The 18,460-nt window shown below is 42.7% G+C and overlaps 1 protein-coding gene across 5 annotated transcripts in view; it reads right to left on the bottom strand.

Annotated features, from left to right (window-relative positions):
* Nucleotides 1-18,460, bottom strand: part of FAM234A (family with sequence similarity 234 member A) — an 83,588-nt gene that overhangs the window by 20,797 nt on the left and 44,331 nt on the right. For 4 of the 5 annotated variants that reach the window (XM_088466696.1, XM_088466698.1, XM_088466699.1 and 1 more), the window contains exons 7-9: nt 12,288-12,438; nt 4,317-4,457; nt 1,520-1,598 (exon numbers count right to left, since the gene is read on the bottom strand). In XM_088466696.1, coding sequence (XP_088322822.1) covers nt 1,520-1,598; nt 4,317-4,457; nt 12,288-12,438 — 371 coding nt within the window. The remainder of the gene's footprint in view (nt 1-1,519; nt 1,599-4,316; nt 4,458-12,287; nt 12,439-18,460) is intronic. The other variant, XM_088466697.1, reaches the window with a different exon arrangement.

The following is an 18,460-nucleotide window of genomic DNA, read 5'->3' on the forward strand; positions in this document are numbered from 1 at the left end:
CTCTGATTATTTGATATCCCTTGCGTATATATATTATATATATATATATATATATATATATATGTGTTTGGACTTGTTACCTACATATAATACTTTAATACTGTTTATTTATTTTATTTTTCAATACCAAATGATGTTTGCACTGTACCTAACCTGTTTATGTTATCTTATGCTATCTATGGATGTAATTTAGACATCTATAGGTTTTATGCAATTACGGAGACCACACATATGTTGTATAACATGTAATGTATTTTTTTTATTTTTTTATTATTATTATTATTATTATTATGTAAAACATCAATAAAAATGATTGAATTAAAAAAAAAAAGAAGAAGAAATTTGGTTATTAGATTCAAGAATTTTATAACTGGTTTTCTGAGAAGAAAAAAAAAAATACTCTGGACACCTTAAAAACTACTGAATCTTATATAGTTTATTATATTGTTCTTCATTTTAACATTTCTCTTTGTTTTGATCCAAGTTGATAATGATATGTAAAAAAAGGTTATTTTAGATTGGTCTAGTATCAATTTGTGCACCGAAAACTATCAACCTATTTTTATTGTCTTTCGGTATTAAGCTGCGTATCCACTAGCAGATACTGGCACGACAGTACGATTACGACATTGTAATCGTACCGTCGTTCCCCTTCCCCCTGCAGTGCCTACACTGAATGATTGATCGTTCAGTGTAGGCACATCAATCATCTCTGAACATGAGCAATCTGTCGTTATCAGCAGATTGACCAGTATGTTCAGTAGATGATTGAAGTCAGAAACGACCAGAGGGAGCGCGCATCGCTGGTCGTTTCTGACAGAATAGTGCCCGATTTGTGTACGATTACTGAGCGATTGCACGATTATGATGTCGTAATCGTGCAATTGCTGAGTAAGAACGCGTAGTGGATACGTGGCTTTAGACTTGTCCTCAGAATGCTAGGGGAGATTATTGATATGTTATTTTTTTTTATATGTTATAAAGTCTTTTTGGAAGTTTAGTGATACTGCATTTATCAGACATTTGATAACTAATAACATATATAAAATATATTTCCTTGTCCGACAGCTTTGTAATAGCGAAAAAATTTACGAAAAAGCTTATAGTTCTCCTGTCTTGTGGCATAGTGATGGGATTTGCCTCAGAAGACTTTCTGAAAGAAACCTACTTTTGCCTATTCAAAGATCCAAGCTTTAAATCCCAAGGTAAAAATGACAGAAAAACATACATTTACTAAATCGCACCCAGCTACATATGGCCCTTTTCTTTGATGATCCTTAATTAGGGAATACTAGAGAAAAGCAGGAACTTGTTTTGTTAATATGCTTAAAGTAGGACACTCACAAAGTCAGGGTTAAATGACCGACTCACTGCTACATGACCAATGGAGCTTAGATTAAGAACCCAGGCACCAGCATCTTTACATATTCAAACATTCTGCCTATAGATGGCTTATTTCAAAAACACTGTATGAATGTGTGCACTAACAAGATACATTTGTGAAAACACTACACCAAACCTTCTTTCTGTTAACTCCAGTCTCTAGTTCCATCATTATGGACAAAATATCTTTCTTGAAATACCCCAGTGCTGGTTTACTGCAGAAAAACAGAAACATTTTAGTTAACACAACAGCAGTAAAATAAAATATTGCTACTCCAGCCAATAAACAACGATCCAAACAGAAAACCCTGGAAATCTAAACTTACCTGCCACCTACAAATGTGCTCCTATACCTCTAAATGCCAAAGTAATAATGCCCTTCTCTCACAACAAGCAAACCTACTACAAATCTTTACTATACACCCCCATTAGATCAACTTTAGCTGTTGACTTGATAAGCATCTGCTGTTGACTTGCTCCAAAGCCCCTCTGCTTACCTCACGTCTCATGACATTGCCACCTATTTCAAAGCCAAAAATCTACAAAATCGGTCAAGAAATTTATTGTCACCAGATCCATCACCCCATACCCACCTTCTCTTTCCCCAGATACCCACCCTTAGTTCTTTCCTCTTCTTCCCCCTGATACTGGCCCCTTAATCCTGTTCAATTCCAACTCCTCCACCCCACTCTCCATAATGCTCACCATCATGAAGCTCATCTCTTCAAAGTGTCCCTCACTCCTGGCACTCTCCCTTCCATTTTCAAACAAACTTGTACTCCTCTTTCTTATCCCCAAAAAGGCATCTTTAGATCCTATCTCTTTCTTGTGCAATCAGCCCAATTTTCTCATCCCCTTCACTTTCAAACTACTTGAGTGGCCAGTATAAAACCCCCTGCCCCATTTTGTCTCCACTCATTCTTTTCTGCAATCGGGGTCCCACTCTTTACACTCCACTGAGACTGCTCTCACTAAAGTGACCTTCTTCTTACTCATTTTTTGCCCATTTTGCTGCTTTGATATGGCCGACCACTTCTGCTCAACACTTGCTTTTGCACCATTGTTCTCTCCTGGTCCCCACGCTATCTTCCTAAATGCTCCATTCAAGTCTTTACTACCAACACATAGGCTCCTCCATTTTGCCTATCTGCTGGGATATTTCAAGGCCACTTCTTGGCCCTCTGATTTTTTTCTCTGTATAACTTTTCACTTGGTGAACTCATACAGTCCCTTCTGACCTCCACTACTATGTCTATGCCAAAAAAACACACAAATCTACTCCTCTTTGCATTAGCTTTTCCTTGCACTCTTATCATGTGTCCAAATGTCATCTCCTTCTGGATATCACAATGCTGCCTAAGGCTCAATAAGTCCAAAATGGAGGTCAGAGGGCATCATCTTACTCTCTCCTAAGGTTACACTGCCTTCCAGTCTCTATGATGACGGGCATTATCATGGTATCCCTTGTTCCATCTTGTCACCTCTTCCTTAAAAACACTGAAAGAATACACCCCTTTCTCACTCAGTACATTACCAAAGCTCTTAATCATTAACTCATAATCTTCTGCCTTGAATATTGCAACCTCCTACTGCATGGTCCTCCCCTCACCAATCTTTCTATAATCAGTTCTCAATGCTGTGGTGAGACCCATCTTCCTTTTTTGTTACTCTACATGCGCTACACCATTCTGAAATTCCTGCACTGGCTCCTTATTACCGTCAGAAGTCGAAACAATCTCCACAGTCCTAAGGTGCCCATCCACTAGACGATCAAGTTGAGCGATTGAACGATAACGTTATCGTTCAATCGTTCGCAGATCGTTTAGAAAAATGTCTAAAACGACCAGCGATGCACTCTCCCGCTGGTCATTTAGACATCTATCATGGGGTAAACATGCTGGACAACCTGACGATAACGTCAGGTTCAGCATGTTTGCAGATGATTGATGTGCCTACACTGAACGACTGTTCGTTCAGTGAAGGCACATCACAGACTGACAAATGACTGCACGATTACAATGTCCTAATCGTGCAGTAATTTTGATGTCTTCTAGTGGATGTGTGCCTTTACACTTAAACTCCTCCCCATCATACACCTGTGACCTACTTAGGAGATAAACTCTTCAGTCCAGACTAGGGCATGAAGGGCCTACCAGGGGTATGTAGTGGTAGAGGTCCATGCTTAAGATGTGTGGCCAGCCACCAGTCCATGGTCCTTCTCCATCAAGTAGCTGACCCTCTAATAAAGCAACAATGTATTTATAAAGTGCATGTCTGGAACCTTTGGGAGGGGTAGGAGCCCACTGGGGATCTCCTTTGTCCCCCTGTCGGCCAGTCTGATACTGCTCCTGTCACCCTTTGCGATTTGCCTCTGACCAATGACTCTTCTCTTCCCTGGAAACCACCTCCCAACTCCAGCCTCCAAGATTATTTTTGTGTTGCTCCCCACTTACAGAACACTATGCGATGCTAGGCCAGACTCTCCCCTATCCTTCTATCTCTCAAGTGTTCTCGCAGAATATACCTTTTCACTATAGCCTGCTCCCTCTGCATGTTCTACCAACTCCAGTCCCATGCGCACTCCTATGCTACTAGCAACTATTGTCTCAGTATTGCCCTCTCCCTCTGGACTGTAAGCTGTCACACGCAGAGCTGTCCCTACATCTACACATCCTTCATCAACCTCCCCTGTACTTATTCTGCTTTTATGTGAGATTATATTTTATATGATTTGTAACTCTAACCACCTGATGCTGCAGAGATTTTTGTCCTTACAAATAAGCATTTATAATTATGTCAGGTTTTGTTTTATAATATTCCATACATTTGAGTACATTTCTGGTGACTGAGAAGACCATTACATATAAATAACATTGGTGGTCAGCAAACTATTGGGTGACTACATCTACCCTGTACTGTTTCCTTATAGTTACCTTAAAATATTTGTTGTGTTCACAGACCACAAAGTTTGAAACTTTTGACCGTCAAGCAATTCTGAAATCTCAGATTTCACAACTAAAATGTTGTTGTAATATCTTCCAGGAACACTCAATAAGTGCAGAATTTTACCAGAGCTGAAATCATAAAAGCAAAAAGCGTCAATTTGCCAGACAAAATTCAAATGAATCTAGAAAATCTATATCACGCCGTTATGCTAATGCAGTACACATTATTAAGACAAATGTCCGCCACACTATCAGTCAGTATGAGCAATCCATCTGTCAGTTTCTGTTAGCTTACACTGAAGTAATAGAAAATTTCAAATGTCTAACATAGTAAAAAACAAAATAAAACAGGATTTTGGTGCTTACTGATAAATTCCTTTCTCAGATTCCATAGGTGACACTGGAGTTACACAGGGGTTTAGATGGGTGATGAGTGGAGCCTGGAACTTTAAAATTCTTTAGAATTGTAGTTGGCTCCTCTCCCTCTATACCCCACAGGACTCAGTTAAGATTAACCAAGCTTGAGAGGAGGTGGAGAGCAGAAAGAAAGAAATTTTAGAGGGAAAGTTTTTTCACTCCAGACGTGACAGAGCCTGGGCGTCGCTAAGCCCTGCAGGTGGGCTCAAGCACAGGGGAATGACCGCTCCTCATGGCCCATAGGGGACAATAATAAAAGGTGAGCATGTCTTGGGCATGCAAAGCACATGCACTTATAATTTGATTGGGTAAAATCACAGGGCAGACTTACACCCTGGGGTAATGTGTAAGAATGGGACATAAGAGAAGGCCTGAGAGCCTGGTTTGTGTGCATCTTTTTGAACATCAAGAAGGATTGTACTGCTGTGAAACATCTGTATGCTGACCCCCCTTAAGCTGAGGGGGAAGAGTCTTTTTAAGACTATAGCCCTCATTCAGAGCCGTACGCTCTGAGCAGAGCGCACGCTCTGAATGAGGGCCGGGCTCCATTTTCATGGAGCGTCCTCCTGGACGCTCGTATAGCTGTGGGTCACCACCCACAGGCTATACGAGCGTGCATTGTGATGGTCGCGATGGTCGAGACCATCGAATTTGCGAGCCGGAGCCTGCGGTTGAGGTTTTCAACCGCAAGCTCCGGAGTGATTTTGGCACTATCAGAGCCAAAATCACTCCCACTGACATCACTAGTGATGTCAGTGGGCCGGCTTCTGACGGGAGGCGTTCCCTTAGGAACGCCCCCGTCAGGGAGGCACGCCCCCGGCACGCCCACCAAAGGGGGCGTTCTGTCAATCAACATTGACAGCACGCCCCCTTTGATCGGACACAACGAGCGAAGGACTTTCCTTCGCTCGTCGCGTCTGGCGCATGCGCACGACGGAGCTCCCTCCATCGTGCGCATGCTCAGTCCATAACATCGACCCACTTGCGAGCGGACAGCCGCTCGCGAGTGGGTCTGAATCAGGCCCTATATTAGCAATAATCATCTAGCCTTTACAAACTACTACACCTGAATCCTGCGACAACAGAATTGCGCCAATCGCTATTCCGTTGTCTGGCTTTTCTGGATTGATCCCAGTGTCTCTGAAGTTCAAGGCCTCTGCCAGCTACTGTGCAGAGCCTGGTGCATTGAGAAGGATCAGGGGGAATCAGCAGACACCAATCAGGAGGTGTGGCCGCAGCTCATCGACACATACACAGCATCAAGTGGCTCCAGGGCCAGTGGAAAGACCTGATGGTGGCAGCAATGTTTCCTACCCACTGTGCAGTGGGTGGAGTCAGTAACAGACAGTTACTGATGGTAAGAGAGAATCCTTGATACCACAAGATCCAGTGTGGACCAAAAGTAATATGTGATCGCAGTGGTCAATAAGGTTATCCGGTCACAGAAGCCTCTCTGCCAACGAAGCCTTGATGAAAAGGTTGGCCAGGTAAGGTACAATGGACACCCCCTGGGACCGTAGATAGGCAACCATTACTGCCATTACCTTGGTAAACAGCGGTAGAGCAGATGACAGGCTAAAGGGTCGAGACCGAAACTGATAATTGGTGTCCCGGATGGCAAAGCAGAGAAACACATGATGCGGTTCCCAAATCAAAATGTGTAGGTAAGCATCTCTTATGTCCAGGGACACTAAGAATTCCTTGGCCTCCAAACCCATGATCACCAAATGCAGGGATTATATCTTGAAACGGTGAAAAATAAAATAACCATTTAAGGATCTGAGATTCAAAATAGCCCTGACTGAACCATCCGGCTTTGGAACAACAAACAGATTTTAATAAAATCCCTGAGTGCGCTGGTGCACCGGGACTGGAACTAAAACTTTGGACATCAAAAGCTTGTGTATTGCCTGCTGCAGCACAGGCCCATGGTGAAAAACCAAACCAGGGGAGAATAAACTAATTTTATCTAGTATCCACGGGATACAAGATTGGGAACCCAGATGTCTGAACAAGTCTGGAATCAAGCATCTCTGAACCAAAACAGGCCAGCACCCACCGTGGGGACCCCCCAGATGGGACAGAAGACCATCATGCTGCGGGTTTGTCTGCTGGCCTGGGGACTGGACGATGGACAGAACCAGGCTGACGACCTTTGGTCCTATCACCTCTAGCTGCAGATGAGGCCCCTCTGGCCTTGGGACAAAACCGGGTAGGGGCTCAAAAAGAATGAATAGATGGTCCTAAAAAGGACATTCGCAGAGTCACCATAGAATAGATGAAGGCAAGAAAGTACTCTTGCTTTCCCTGGCCAAGGCTATGATCTTGTCCAGTTCTGTACTGAACAGGACATCCCCAGAAAGAGAAGGGCCTCCACGGCCCGCTTTTATTCTGCGTCGGCCTGCCAGGCTGAAGCCAGAGTGCACGACGACCGGCCAATGCTGAAGCAGAGATATTAGAACCTACCTGGACTACATTTATGGAGGCATCTCCCAGGTATATAGCCGAATCCCTAATGTACTCAGCTCGTGGGACAATGGACCAAAAGCCTTCGACCATTATTCCGCCCATTTTTCCACAGCCTTATTCACCCAAGCGCCGACTAAAGCCGGCCTGAGTGAAACCTCTGCTACCATGTAGATGGATTTTAGGGTTGTTTCCAATTTCCTATGTGATCCATCTCGCAAGGATGTGGCTTCTGAGGCAGGAAGCGTAGTCTTCTTGGATAGGTACAGACGGATATGCCAGAGGTGGAGTCTCCCACTTAGTTCTGTCAACGGAAGGAAACGGGTAACGAGAAAGAAAATGTCTGGACTTTTGGAATTTTTTTATCCGGAAGTTTCCAAGCTGCAGACAGCTGTTCCGCCAACTGAGGTGAAATAGGAAAAGTAACTGCAAGTTAATTCTTCTTGCTAAACAAAGAGGCGACCTGAGACTCCGCTATGTCACAGTATGAGTTCTTAAGAACCTGAGGGACTGCCATGATAATGGACCCTATACTATGGGAGCCTGTATCCACCTCTGGAGACAAGAAATCTTCCATGACCGAGTATTCCAGTACCTCACCTTCTTCCCCCTGTGAAGAGCAATCTGCATCAGAGTCATCCCCAGAACCTCAGGGAGATGTCTTTTCCGACACCTAGTGGAGCTATCTGAACTTGGAGGGTGACTCCAACATTCTTTCCCCAAGCCTCTCCACGTTCGAAGAGACCTGCACTAAAGCCTCAACTGAGTGGGCTAAACCCTGAGCCAAAGCTGGCTCTATTGATGGCAGGGAACCAGAACTGGAATGTTTCCCCCCTGGCGGATCCCCTTTCCCAACGGGCCACTTCATGAGACAGCTCAGACATGGTACCTGCTAAGGTAGCCACACAGAATGGAGTATCAAGCAGGGGCAGAAGCAGCCCACGCAGGGGCTGGACTCCCAGACTCAAGATTCAAACAAAGATGCGCACTCTGAGTGGGCTTGTGAAAACAATTTCTTGCACTGACTGCAGGCAAAAACCTTCTTGGAGATATTTCTCTTGTCTGATGTGGCCCCCTTTCCTGCCATCTTGTGCATACAGAGCAGTTGAGTAGCAACAATAGAAACAGACAAATCTCTTTCTGTGCCTGCAATTAGTCTCATCAGGTAGCACCTTCCATTATATATATTCAGGTTGTGCAGTCCAGGAACATTTCCTATATACTCCATTTAATGTGCTTTATTGCACACCTGAGGGAAAGGAGACGCTCTCAGTCTGGATTAGCACCCCTTCTTTATTGGTTTAAAAGCATGGAGTCTGGTAATGTATACGCACTCTAGTATTATGCACAATTATAGGTAAGTCCTACAAGTTATATACTGTAGTGCAACTTTGGTTCATTTTTGGGGTGTGGGTCCCCCTGGATTGCTTTGGTTGATCTGTTTCAGGGCACCGCATATAACACTTTTCTCTTATAACACATTTTAACCCTTCACTGTTTGTTTATTATACATGTACTTCACTTTTTTATTTTCACTCTTTATATGCAACTTTGGCTGCTCTTAACCATCTCTTTTACACTGCACTTTTCTTACTATAGCGGTGCCCTGGGGCGGCTTGGCTGGGCTAGTTTGGGGGTGTCCTGTGCTCTGGATTTGAACCCTAGTATGTTAGGGACCTACCCGACAGAGGTTACCTGGATATGGTGGGTAGGCCCATAACCTTGGCCATGATTATGCTAAAAACCTCTATTGATTGCAAAATTGCATTGCATTTATTTATTATTATTAATTTGGAGTTGTGCACCTGAAATTTGTCTGTTTCTGTGCCTGCAATTAGTCTCATCAGGTAGCACCTCCCATTATATACATTCAGGGTGTGCAGTCCAGGAACCTTTCCTGAGTAGCAACAATACACAGCACTCAACAACACTGAACAACCAACACACATAAACACCCAGCAGCTGTCTAGATAATGGAAAAAACAGCTCACAGACTTAGTTAGCTAGTAGTAGGGCAGAGAATTGCACACAAGTTATGATAATAAGAGAAAAAAAAGACAGCATGCAGTAAAACACACAGTAGAAGAATATAGTGTGAACAGTTAGAATAGTAGGTAGCAGCTATAGATAGAGAGGAGTGAACATAGGGAGCAGTGGCTCCAATGTCCCAGCGGCCACGGACCCGGACACTGGCCTCAGTAAGCCGTGGCCGATCCCTCCAGTGGATTCAACAGTGCAGACAGACTGCAGCAGCTTGCCTGTGTAATCATCGGCAGTAAATCAAAGCATAATAAAGTAAAAAGGCTGAAGACAGCTGTAGTAAGCACCCGGCTCCCTCAGCTCCTCCCCCCTCCCAGTGGGGTAGAGAGGGGGAGCAGCCAACATTCTAAAGAATTTCAAAGTGCCGGGCTCCAGTCATCACCTGTCTGTACCCCAGTATAAATTCAGTGACCCCTAGTGAATGGAGGAAAAAAAAATCAAATGAAAATATAAATGTAAGCACTTATCTGATGTAGTATGATCCATGGGGGCTAAAGGGGTAACTGGGGAGAGGGGGAGTTAATAAAGAGTAATATCACTCTGAAGGGGGGGGGGGGTAAAGTAGTAAAAAACTAATTATACTGGTCACAGGGGAGGAGGAGGGGCAAAGAAAAAGGGTCTTTTTACAGAGTGGGGGGTTGGTTTAGAAAACAGGGATTTTTTTTTTTCTATTAATGGGGTGTGGGGGGATATTATAAGTAGGATTTATGACACCTGGGGATATATTGCCTGTAGGGGGTGGGCAGTTATTTTGTAATGGAGGCCTGCAAAACACCCCCTAGATACATATATATGTTTGAAATAAATATTTAAATATACCAGTATGCCCGTGGCGAACATTTCGCCAATTTGAACTCCGAACATATGTACCGAAAGTGCCTTGCTAGGTAATATGTTAATACGACGGAATCGGGTAATAAAAGATGTGTGTGAAACATAACCGGCTAAGCCACGCCCATTTTATGGTTTTTGGGGATTTTTTTTATTTTGGCATTTCGCCAATTTGTAAGTGCGATGATATATTTGGCCATGGACTCTGAAGCAAAATGGAACGTTTCCAGGGGGTATTACAAGCTTAGCCCCTATAGATGCAAATGATAATGCACTGTTACTCCATCTCACCGTCTCCCAGCCTCTATCAATCAGCGGCTGCCGTGGAAAGCAGAGAAAAGAGGCGTTGCTTTCGAGGCGCAAAACCGGTGCCGATTTGCTGGGTGTTGCGAGCCTGGAATCCACGTGTTGGAGAAAGTAGGTGAGGGAAGAGCCCCCCCTATGGCAGCAGCCTCACGTGTTGTGCTGCCTGCGTGCCCTCCCTCATAATGTAAGAGCTACATCATGCAGCCAGGTGGTCAATCAAGAGCCGAACTGGGCAGAACGTAAACAGTGTCCGCACATGGCTAGGGCGCCGGGTCCATGTGAGAGCAAAGACCACCAGTAGTGCATGAGAACAGCATCCGGGGCAGTCACATCTATCCTGCTTCCCCCGGGTCATTGTGCCGGCTCTGTGTTCTGGTAGTTTTCTTGACATTTTAAGGTTAGCTACACCAAAGCATTCATTATGGTTTTAGTACATTTTTTTTGTTTAATCAAATTTTATACAATTTTATTCCATATTCTGTAATTTATTGCTCATTGAAATCCATTGCAAAATAATCCCATTAATATCTTAATTAGTCTTTGAGATATTCAAAGAGTGTTCCAGACAAAGGGACTAAGCAAATTATATATAGAAGATGATTAAAAATAATTTTTTAACTATATTAAGTAATAAAAAAAACAACCATTTCTGAGCGGTTTGGTGAATATTGTAACTGCAGATTTTCTGGAAGTCCTCAGATAACGATAAAGAAGTGTATGTGTCTGGATTGGAAACACATAAGCATATATTGATGATATGTTTAAAGTATGTACAAATTTGGTGTTAAAGTGTGACTTTCAATGCGGGTACAATGCACTATTGGCACTCAATCTTGTTTTTAAAGGTTAAAGTTGAATGCATTAGCTGGTATTTAATTGTACAAGGACAAGCAAGCAAGCAAGCAAGACAGAAAGACAGACAGACAGACAGACACACACACACCTTTTCTGCAGATTTATTTTTTTCATCTCTTCTGCCCTTCCCCAGTCTCTCTCTTCCTCTTCTCCTTTCCTGTTTCTACCCCTATTTCCCTGTGTCTTTTTCTCTCTATCTCTTTGCCCTATCTATCTCCACCCCATCTGTCTTTACCCCTAATCTCCACTGCCTCGCTGTTTATTTCCACCACCCCTCCCATGGCTTCCGTTTCAATCTTTTTTCCTCTCCTCCTCTATTGTCCCCACCCCTTTCTTATTTATGGTAATATGGCCACCTTGCTCTTCTCCACCATCGAGTGTGCCACTTCTCCCTCTCTATCTCTTTTTTGTAATATGTATTTCTGTAGCTTTTATTAAAAGTACCTTTTAATATAACATGTTTTTGTCTTTTTTTATTATTTCTCTGTTAATTTCTCTCAGCGTTGCTTATTTCTGTTCAGGCTGTGTGTATTTCTTTGCTGGTGTACTGTACCAAGGTTTTTGATTATTTTTATATTTTCACTGCCATCACCTTGCTTATTCCCATCCCCTTCCCTTCACGCTGGTGTTTGTTCGTTTTACTCTCCTTTTCCATTTTTTCCTATGTCTGAAATAATAAGGGATTTTTCTTTACTGCTAGTCTCTCTTTAATCATTGCAATGCAATGGTCTGCCTATGGTCACGCTAAAAAATATGAATCATGTACACACGCACGCACGCATCACAAACTGGTGGGCATGGCATGTGCTGTCGTGCTGGATCCGTTCAGTCACTTTTAACATGTAAAGAATATAATTTCTGTGGAGGTGGAAGGGAGGGCTTAGGGAAATTTTCAAGGCTTGGAAGTAGTATGTGCGTGGTGGCAATGGGAGATGTTAGGCATACATGCACCTCCATCCAGCTCTCACTACGTATGCTAGGGATGGACATATTAGCATATTATACACACACATTGTTTTTTTATATATAGTAAAATACAAATACCTGGTAGATGTTATGATAGGTATAAAGCCTGCAGAAACATTCATTTGTTCCTCCCATTCAGGATCATGCTTGATGGATAAAAGTTTACTTTCTGGGCCTGCAGTGTTTAAACACAGATCGCTGACAGAATATCCAGCAATGGACCCACCTGCTAATACAGGAAAAATCTGTTATCTTTCCAAATCTTAAGTATGTGTAACATATGACTTCTCAAACTCAGAATTAAAAAAAGAGAAAATATTTTAGAATAAGGCAAAGAAAAAAAGTAAATTTGGAACATGGCATTTTCCACACTACATACGTGTGCGCACCGCAGCAGCCAGCTCAGTAACTTGTCCAGCGTCTCCTCAACCAATCAGCGTAGGCAGCAGCGTCTCCTCGTACAATGAGGAGGAAGATGTGTCCCCATTAGACACCCGCCCTGTCCCCAGCCCGCTATCTATTGGATGACACAGCAAGCACCAGCTGCTGCAGCCAGCCGGGCGCCATGCCAGTGTACTGGCGGGGGAGCCGGCCCAGGTACCATAGGATGCGTTGACAGCACAGTTACTGCACTGTTCTGAAAGTACACACAGTTGCTGGAAACCAGCGCCGGGATGACTTCTCCAACCCAACAACCTTGGAGTTACAAGTGCCGGGGGCTCCTCCCACAAGCGGCATCTCCAGCACCAGCAGACAGCTGAGTGAGTGACAAAGGGCACACACTGCCTTTGCGGAAGCCTTCTCTCTGTGTGACCACACTGTCATGTTTGTGATGCCAAATACATTGGGGTGAATTGATCTGCCCAGATAGCTGCAATGTTGCTGCCTGTTCCCATTATGTCACATGTATGTTATCTCAGGCTAGTCCACTGACATAGCGGGTAACAAAGTGTGTTTGTGGCAGAACAGCAGTACTATTTGGGTAAAATCATCTTGTTGCTGTCTTGTGTGTTTTTCCTTTCCATTCACCTATTGTTTTTTACAATTAATTGTAGTCACAGCTCTGTATCCCCCCCACCATCATGTCGTCACAGTCCTGCACCCCTCACCCATTCATGTCATCACTGCCCCGTGCCCCTCCACCATAATGTCATCACTGCCCCGTGCCCCTCCACCATAATGTCATCACTACCCCGTACCCCCCACCATCATTTCATCACTGCCCCATAGGACCCTACTGTACAGTGCCAGTGTTTGCTGGAAACGATTTTGCAGTGCCACGGGTGCTGCCAGTGTGTGGTGGGACCCTTCGGTGCAATGTCAGTGAAAGCCCCTAACCCCCTCCTTGACCCCCAGTACTGCGCCAGCTATATACCCTTGCCCCATCCCTACCCCCCCAGCACTGCCTGCCCCTAAGCTCCCTCCTTGCCCCTATCACTGTCGCAACTGCTGTCTGCACTTACCCCCTTCCTACCCCAAGCACTGCCTGCCCTTACTCCCCTCTACCACTAGCTCTACCACAACTTCTCCCTGCCTTTGTCCCCCAGCACTGTCCCAACTGCTGCCTGCCCTCACCCCCATAATATGTGATAGAACCCGGAAACAGTGGAGTAGGTCCCTGGGGCCCACAAATTTTTTTGCTCAGCGAGATCACTGAAACGTTCACTAATGCTGCAGTACAAACTTATGGATGAGTGCACGGTGCAGTATGAAATGATACAGAAAGACAATCAAAAGATTATTAGGGCGCTAGTCTATCTGGTGACAAGAGTTACTAGTCAAACCTTCTAAAGGGTATTGCTCCCTTTAAATAGTACATTGGAAAAGGACTTCAGAAAAGAAGTGAAGGCACTATTTACTTAGTAGGATTAAAAATATTAAATTTATTAAAATAAATAAAACTAAAATAACACACATTTCACATATAATACTGCACTTCACAACACATTTATTCTCTGGCAGGTTCAGATGAGGAAGCCGCTGATATCACAAATGGCCAGAGAAATGCGTTATCAAACCCCACTATCCACAGGAGACTGCACAACTGGATGACTAAACAGATGACCAAACCAAGGAGAGAAGTATATACTATCCTTTTCAAACTTACTTCAGATTGGCTGTGTGTTCTGGTATATATAACCAGCAGCAGGAAGTGCAGATGACTGATTAAACTCCCTGGGAGTTTGGGTCGTGTTCCTATACATCCATCATTAGGAACCTGCCAGAGAATAAATGGTATCTGTGTTGTGCAGGGCAGTAATATGAAATAACAACTATAAATACAAAAATGAATAAACCGGATAAATGGATATCATGAGCCTATGGTTACAAAGTGACTATTTTTAATATAAGGCCTTCTTTTTTTGCAACAAATCATAAGCATGCTAATTTTGTGAACAAAAGTATTTATGAAAAGCTTGAATTGTTTGCACTAGAAAATTGAGTACTAAATTGGATATTGATATAAATATTTATATATCGGAAGTGCTGTGCTAACAAATTCAGGTATTAATATTGTGGATATATAATACCGTATGTATTATTATTTTTATGTGTGAAATGTGTGTTATTTTAGTTTTATTTATTTTAATAAATTTAATATTTTTATTCCTACTAATTAAATAGCGCCTTCACTTCTTTTCTGAAGTCCTTTTCGATTGAAATGATACAGAGGCTGATGTGTAGTTGTAGTCAATATTGCGCAAAAGACATATGTAAATTGCATCCAAAAACAATTATGCAGCATGGGAAGCCGCAGGCATCTTAGGATATGTGCAAACCAGCATATTACACACTCCTGGCAGAAGAGCTTTGGACTCTATTATCTGCCTAGATAAAATTCAGGAATTGTGAGAATGTGACCATTGTTTTTAAAGTACCACACTATTTTCAGCTTTATTTTTCAGTATAAAGTACTATTCTGGACAGCAAAAGAATCTTTTACTGATCACCCCGTCTGAAGTTCGGTATGTAAGCGCAACATTCTCATTTATTCATATATAACGTAAAAACAAAAAGAGCATGCCTTCTTTTTCTCTCTTCATGTCCCACATAACTAATGCCGTAAATGTGAGATTTCCCAGGATAATTTTATTTACAACATCTGTTCGGATATCGCTCTATGTGAGTACAGTATATTTAACAAACTTTAAAACCCTATTGTTGTAAAACAACAGTGTACACACACACATATATATATTACACACACACTTTTATTTTATATATATGTATATATAGTGATAGATATCCTAAGAGGAAGGATGCACTCGCCGCTTTAAAACAAGAGAATTTATTCATATTTGGACATCATAGTAGAATAGATGAAACTCTGTGATCATGGTCAACGTTTCGGTTCCGTTCCGAACCTTTCTGAAGACCTCAGTCCAACACGATCATACATGTATAATAGTAGAAAAATTACATAACAATATCTGTGAAAAATAAAAAAAGACAGAATAACCTGTCTATCAGGCTCCTATATATCAACAGAGAAAAATGTTATTGGATGCATACCAGTAATCAACAATCACTTATGACACCAACCTGTAAATAAAGTTAAGTGTCAAAACGTGCAATCCCATTATGCAATGTGAGACCACATGACAATACATGTATGCAGACAAAGCATAAATACCTCAGCTTCAGTATAATCATGGCTAGAAGTAGCCCGGAATGGTCTATATGTGAATAGATGATATGGGTTACATATATGTAGTTAGCATCTAATATAGCATCAAATTGATTGCAACCCTATATAAGGGCACCACCACCTGTGTCAACAGGTGAACCAAAAAACACTAGCATATAATCACCTCAATATAATAACTCTGGAGTATAGCCAGACATGAGAAATTCATTTAGGGACACTTGGAACTGTGGGGGTTTATCAGGGTTATATCCATGTATGTAACCATGAAAATCCAAGTGACGTCTCCGTGCTTAAAAGAGCACACTTACCTGGAGTACAATGCCTTTTTAGGAGCTGAATGTAACCACGATGTGAAGTGAGCCACAGGGCCCGCCGACTCCCGCTGTGTGCATGACGAGGTGCTCGGTCCCGGCTTAAAAAGCCGCTGAACCGGAAGTGTGCGACCGTCATGTGATCTACTTCCGCGTGTCACAATGACACGCAAGCTAGAGGAGGCTGATTACGACGCAGAAATTATGTCACAGCTGGCTGATAATAATGATTATATGAGTTTGGCCTATAGGCCCGTTGAAATTAAAGCTCAGGTTGATATGGTGCTCAGCAATGCCCTTTTACAAGGATGGATAGATGACGACGAATTTCAATTTCTCACAGTGGATAACCCGCAATGTCCCAATCTATACACATTGCCGAAGATACATAAAACAACAGTGAAGCCACCAGGCAGACCGATCACCATAATTCCACACCAGGAAGGCCTTGAGTCACTGAGAGCGGCTTTAATGACTAGGTCATCTAAGCGCATCCCTACTGAATTTTTGATTGAGCTTGCGACATTGGTACTATGTATGAATCACTTTCAATACAAAGATAGTTTCTGCTTGCAAACGTCAGGTGTTGCAATGGGTTCAAACTTGGCTCCGTCGTATGCCAACTTGTTCATGGATAAGTACGAGAGCGAACATATCATCTCAGAGTATGGTGATAACATTAAGTTTTATCGCCGTTTTATAGACAATATTTTTTTGATTTCCCGGGGTACCATTGAAGATTTTGAGCAACTGGTCACCAATTTAAACACACTCAACAATGCGATACGTTTTACATATGAAATTGACAGCAGAGTAATAAACTTTTTAGATGTTTCCATTAGTATCTACCTCATTATTTAGGAAATCTACTGACAGGAACTTGGCATTGTTACCTACTAGCTACCACCCCACGGCCTTCAAAGAAAATCTGCCACTGTCGCAGTACTTATGGGTTATGCGGATCAACTCTACAGCAGAAATGAGAGAACTCCAGTTGAGAGAGATGACAGCGAGATTCCTGGATAGAGGGTATCAGCCATCAGTTTTGCATAGATGCCTTCAGAAAGCCAATCACATTTACGCGATCGCACCTGATATAGTCACTTCCAACATGGGGAAGGACTCTCGTTTGATTTATACCACCACTTTCGATGGCAAAGCAAAATCTACTCAGAAATCTATTAAGGAATTCTGGCCCATTTTGCAAAGTGACAAAACATTGCCATTTCAACATATGCCACCACCTATGATGGCATACCGAAGAGGACCTAATTTGAGGCAGATGCTAATGAGGCCCACTTTATATCAAGGCAAAAAAAGTGAGACATTGGCGTTGATGTTACTGAGACCAAGGAGTCATTCCTGTGTGGGATGCATAACCTGCACCCCTATGGTAGTTGGCGCGACGTTTCCTCATCCACATTCGGGCAGCAAGATAGCAATCAAGTACAGGCTGCATTGTGCGCTTGATCACTTGATTTATATTCTGATCTGCCCGTGTGGGCTCTACTACGTAGGCCTCACGGCCCGAAGGTTCAGAGACAGGATGGCAAACCATACAGCCTCTATTAGGGCAGCCCTGCAGACTGGCAAAAGTGACAAACCTGTAGCCAGGCATTTTTAAGCACATCAAGCTGCTTCCTTAAGATGCAAATTGATTGATTGGTTCCTCCCAAAACAAGGCAGTGATAGGCTCCAGAATTTAAAAAAACAAGAGTTTTTGGATACATAAACTTGACACTTATGCCAAGGGGCCTAAATGAATATAATCCTCTGAGTGTCTTTTTGTAAAGTCACACATTGGGGCGCTAGATACGATTAAAAGCAGCACATAATTCATATTATCTGTATTTGCATTTTTTTCTTTCATTATTTTTTCCTTTCTCCATTTTCTTCTTTTTTTTCTCGTTTTATATTCTGTATTAGTGCAGTCCTCTGACTATAATGGTTGCATCCAGTCCCATTTGTATAAATATATGAATACAATTAGATCACTGACTATCAGTATTTGGGTATTACAGTGTTGTTTAAAAAAATGTGTTAATTTTCTGCATATTATACTGGGAACTGTTTTGTCAGTCATATCAGGCTCCTATATCATAATATTACCGTATACATTGTCTACATACCCATGTCAGCATGCTTGTCATGCGTGTACGTGGTCACTGTTCACAATACCGCTCCTCCTTTCCATTGCTTAGCAACCCCCTCTAGCTTGCGTGTCATTGTGACACGTGGAAGTAGATCACATGACGGTCGCGCACTTCCGGTTCAGCGGCTTTTTAAGCCGG

The sequence above is a fragment of the Taudactylus pleione genome, unplaced genomic scaffold (genome assembly GCF_031769625.1).
Source record: "Taudactylus pleione unplaced genomic scaffold, aTauple2 ptg000066l, whole genome shotgun sequence".
In the NCBI taxonomy this organism is placed as follows: Eukaryota; Metazoa; Chordata; class Amphibia; order Anura; family Myobatrachidae; genus Taudactylus; species Taudactylus pleione.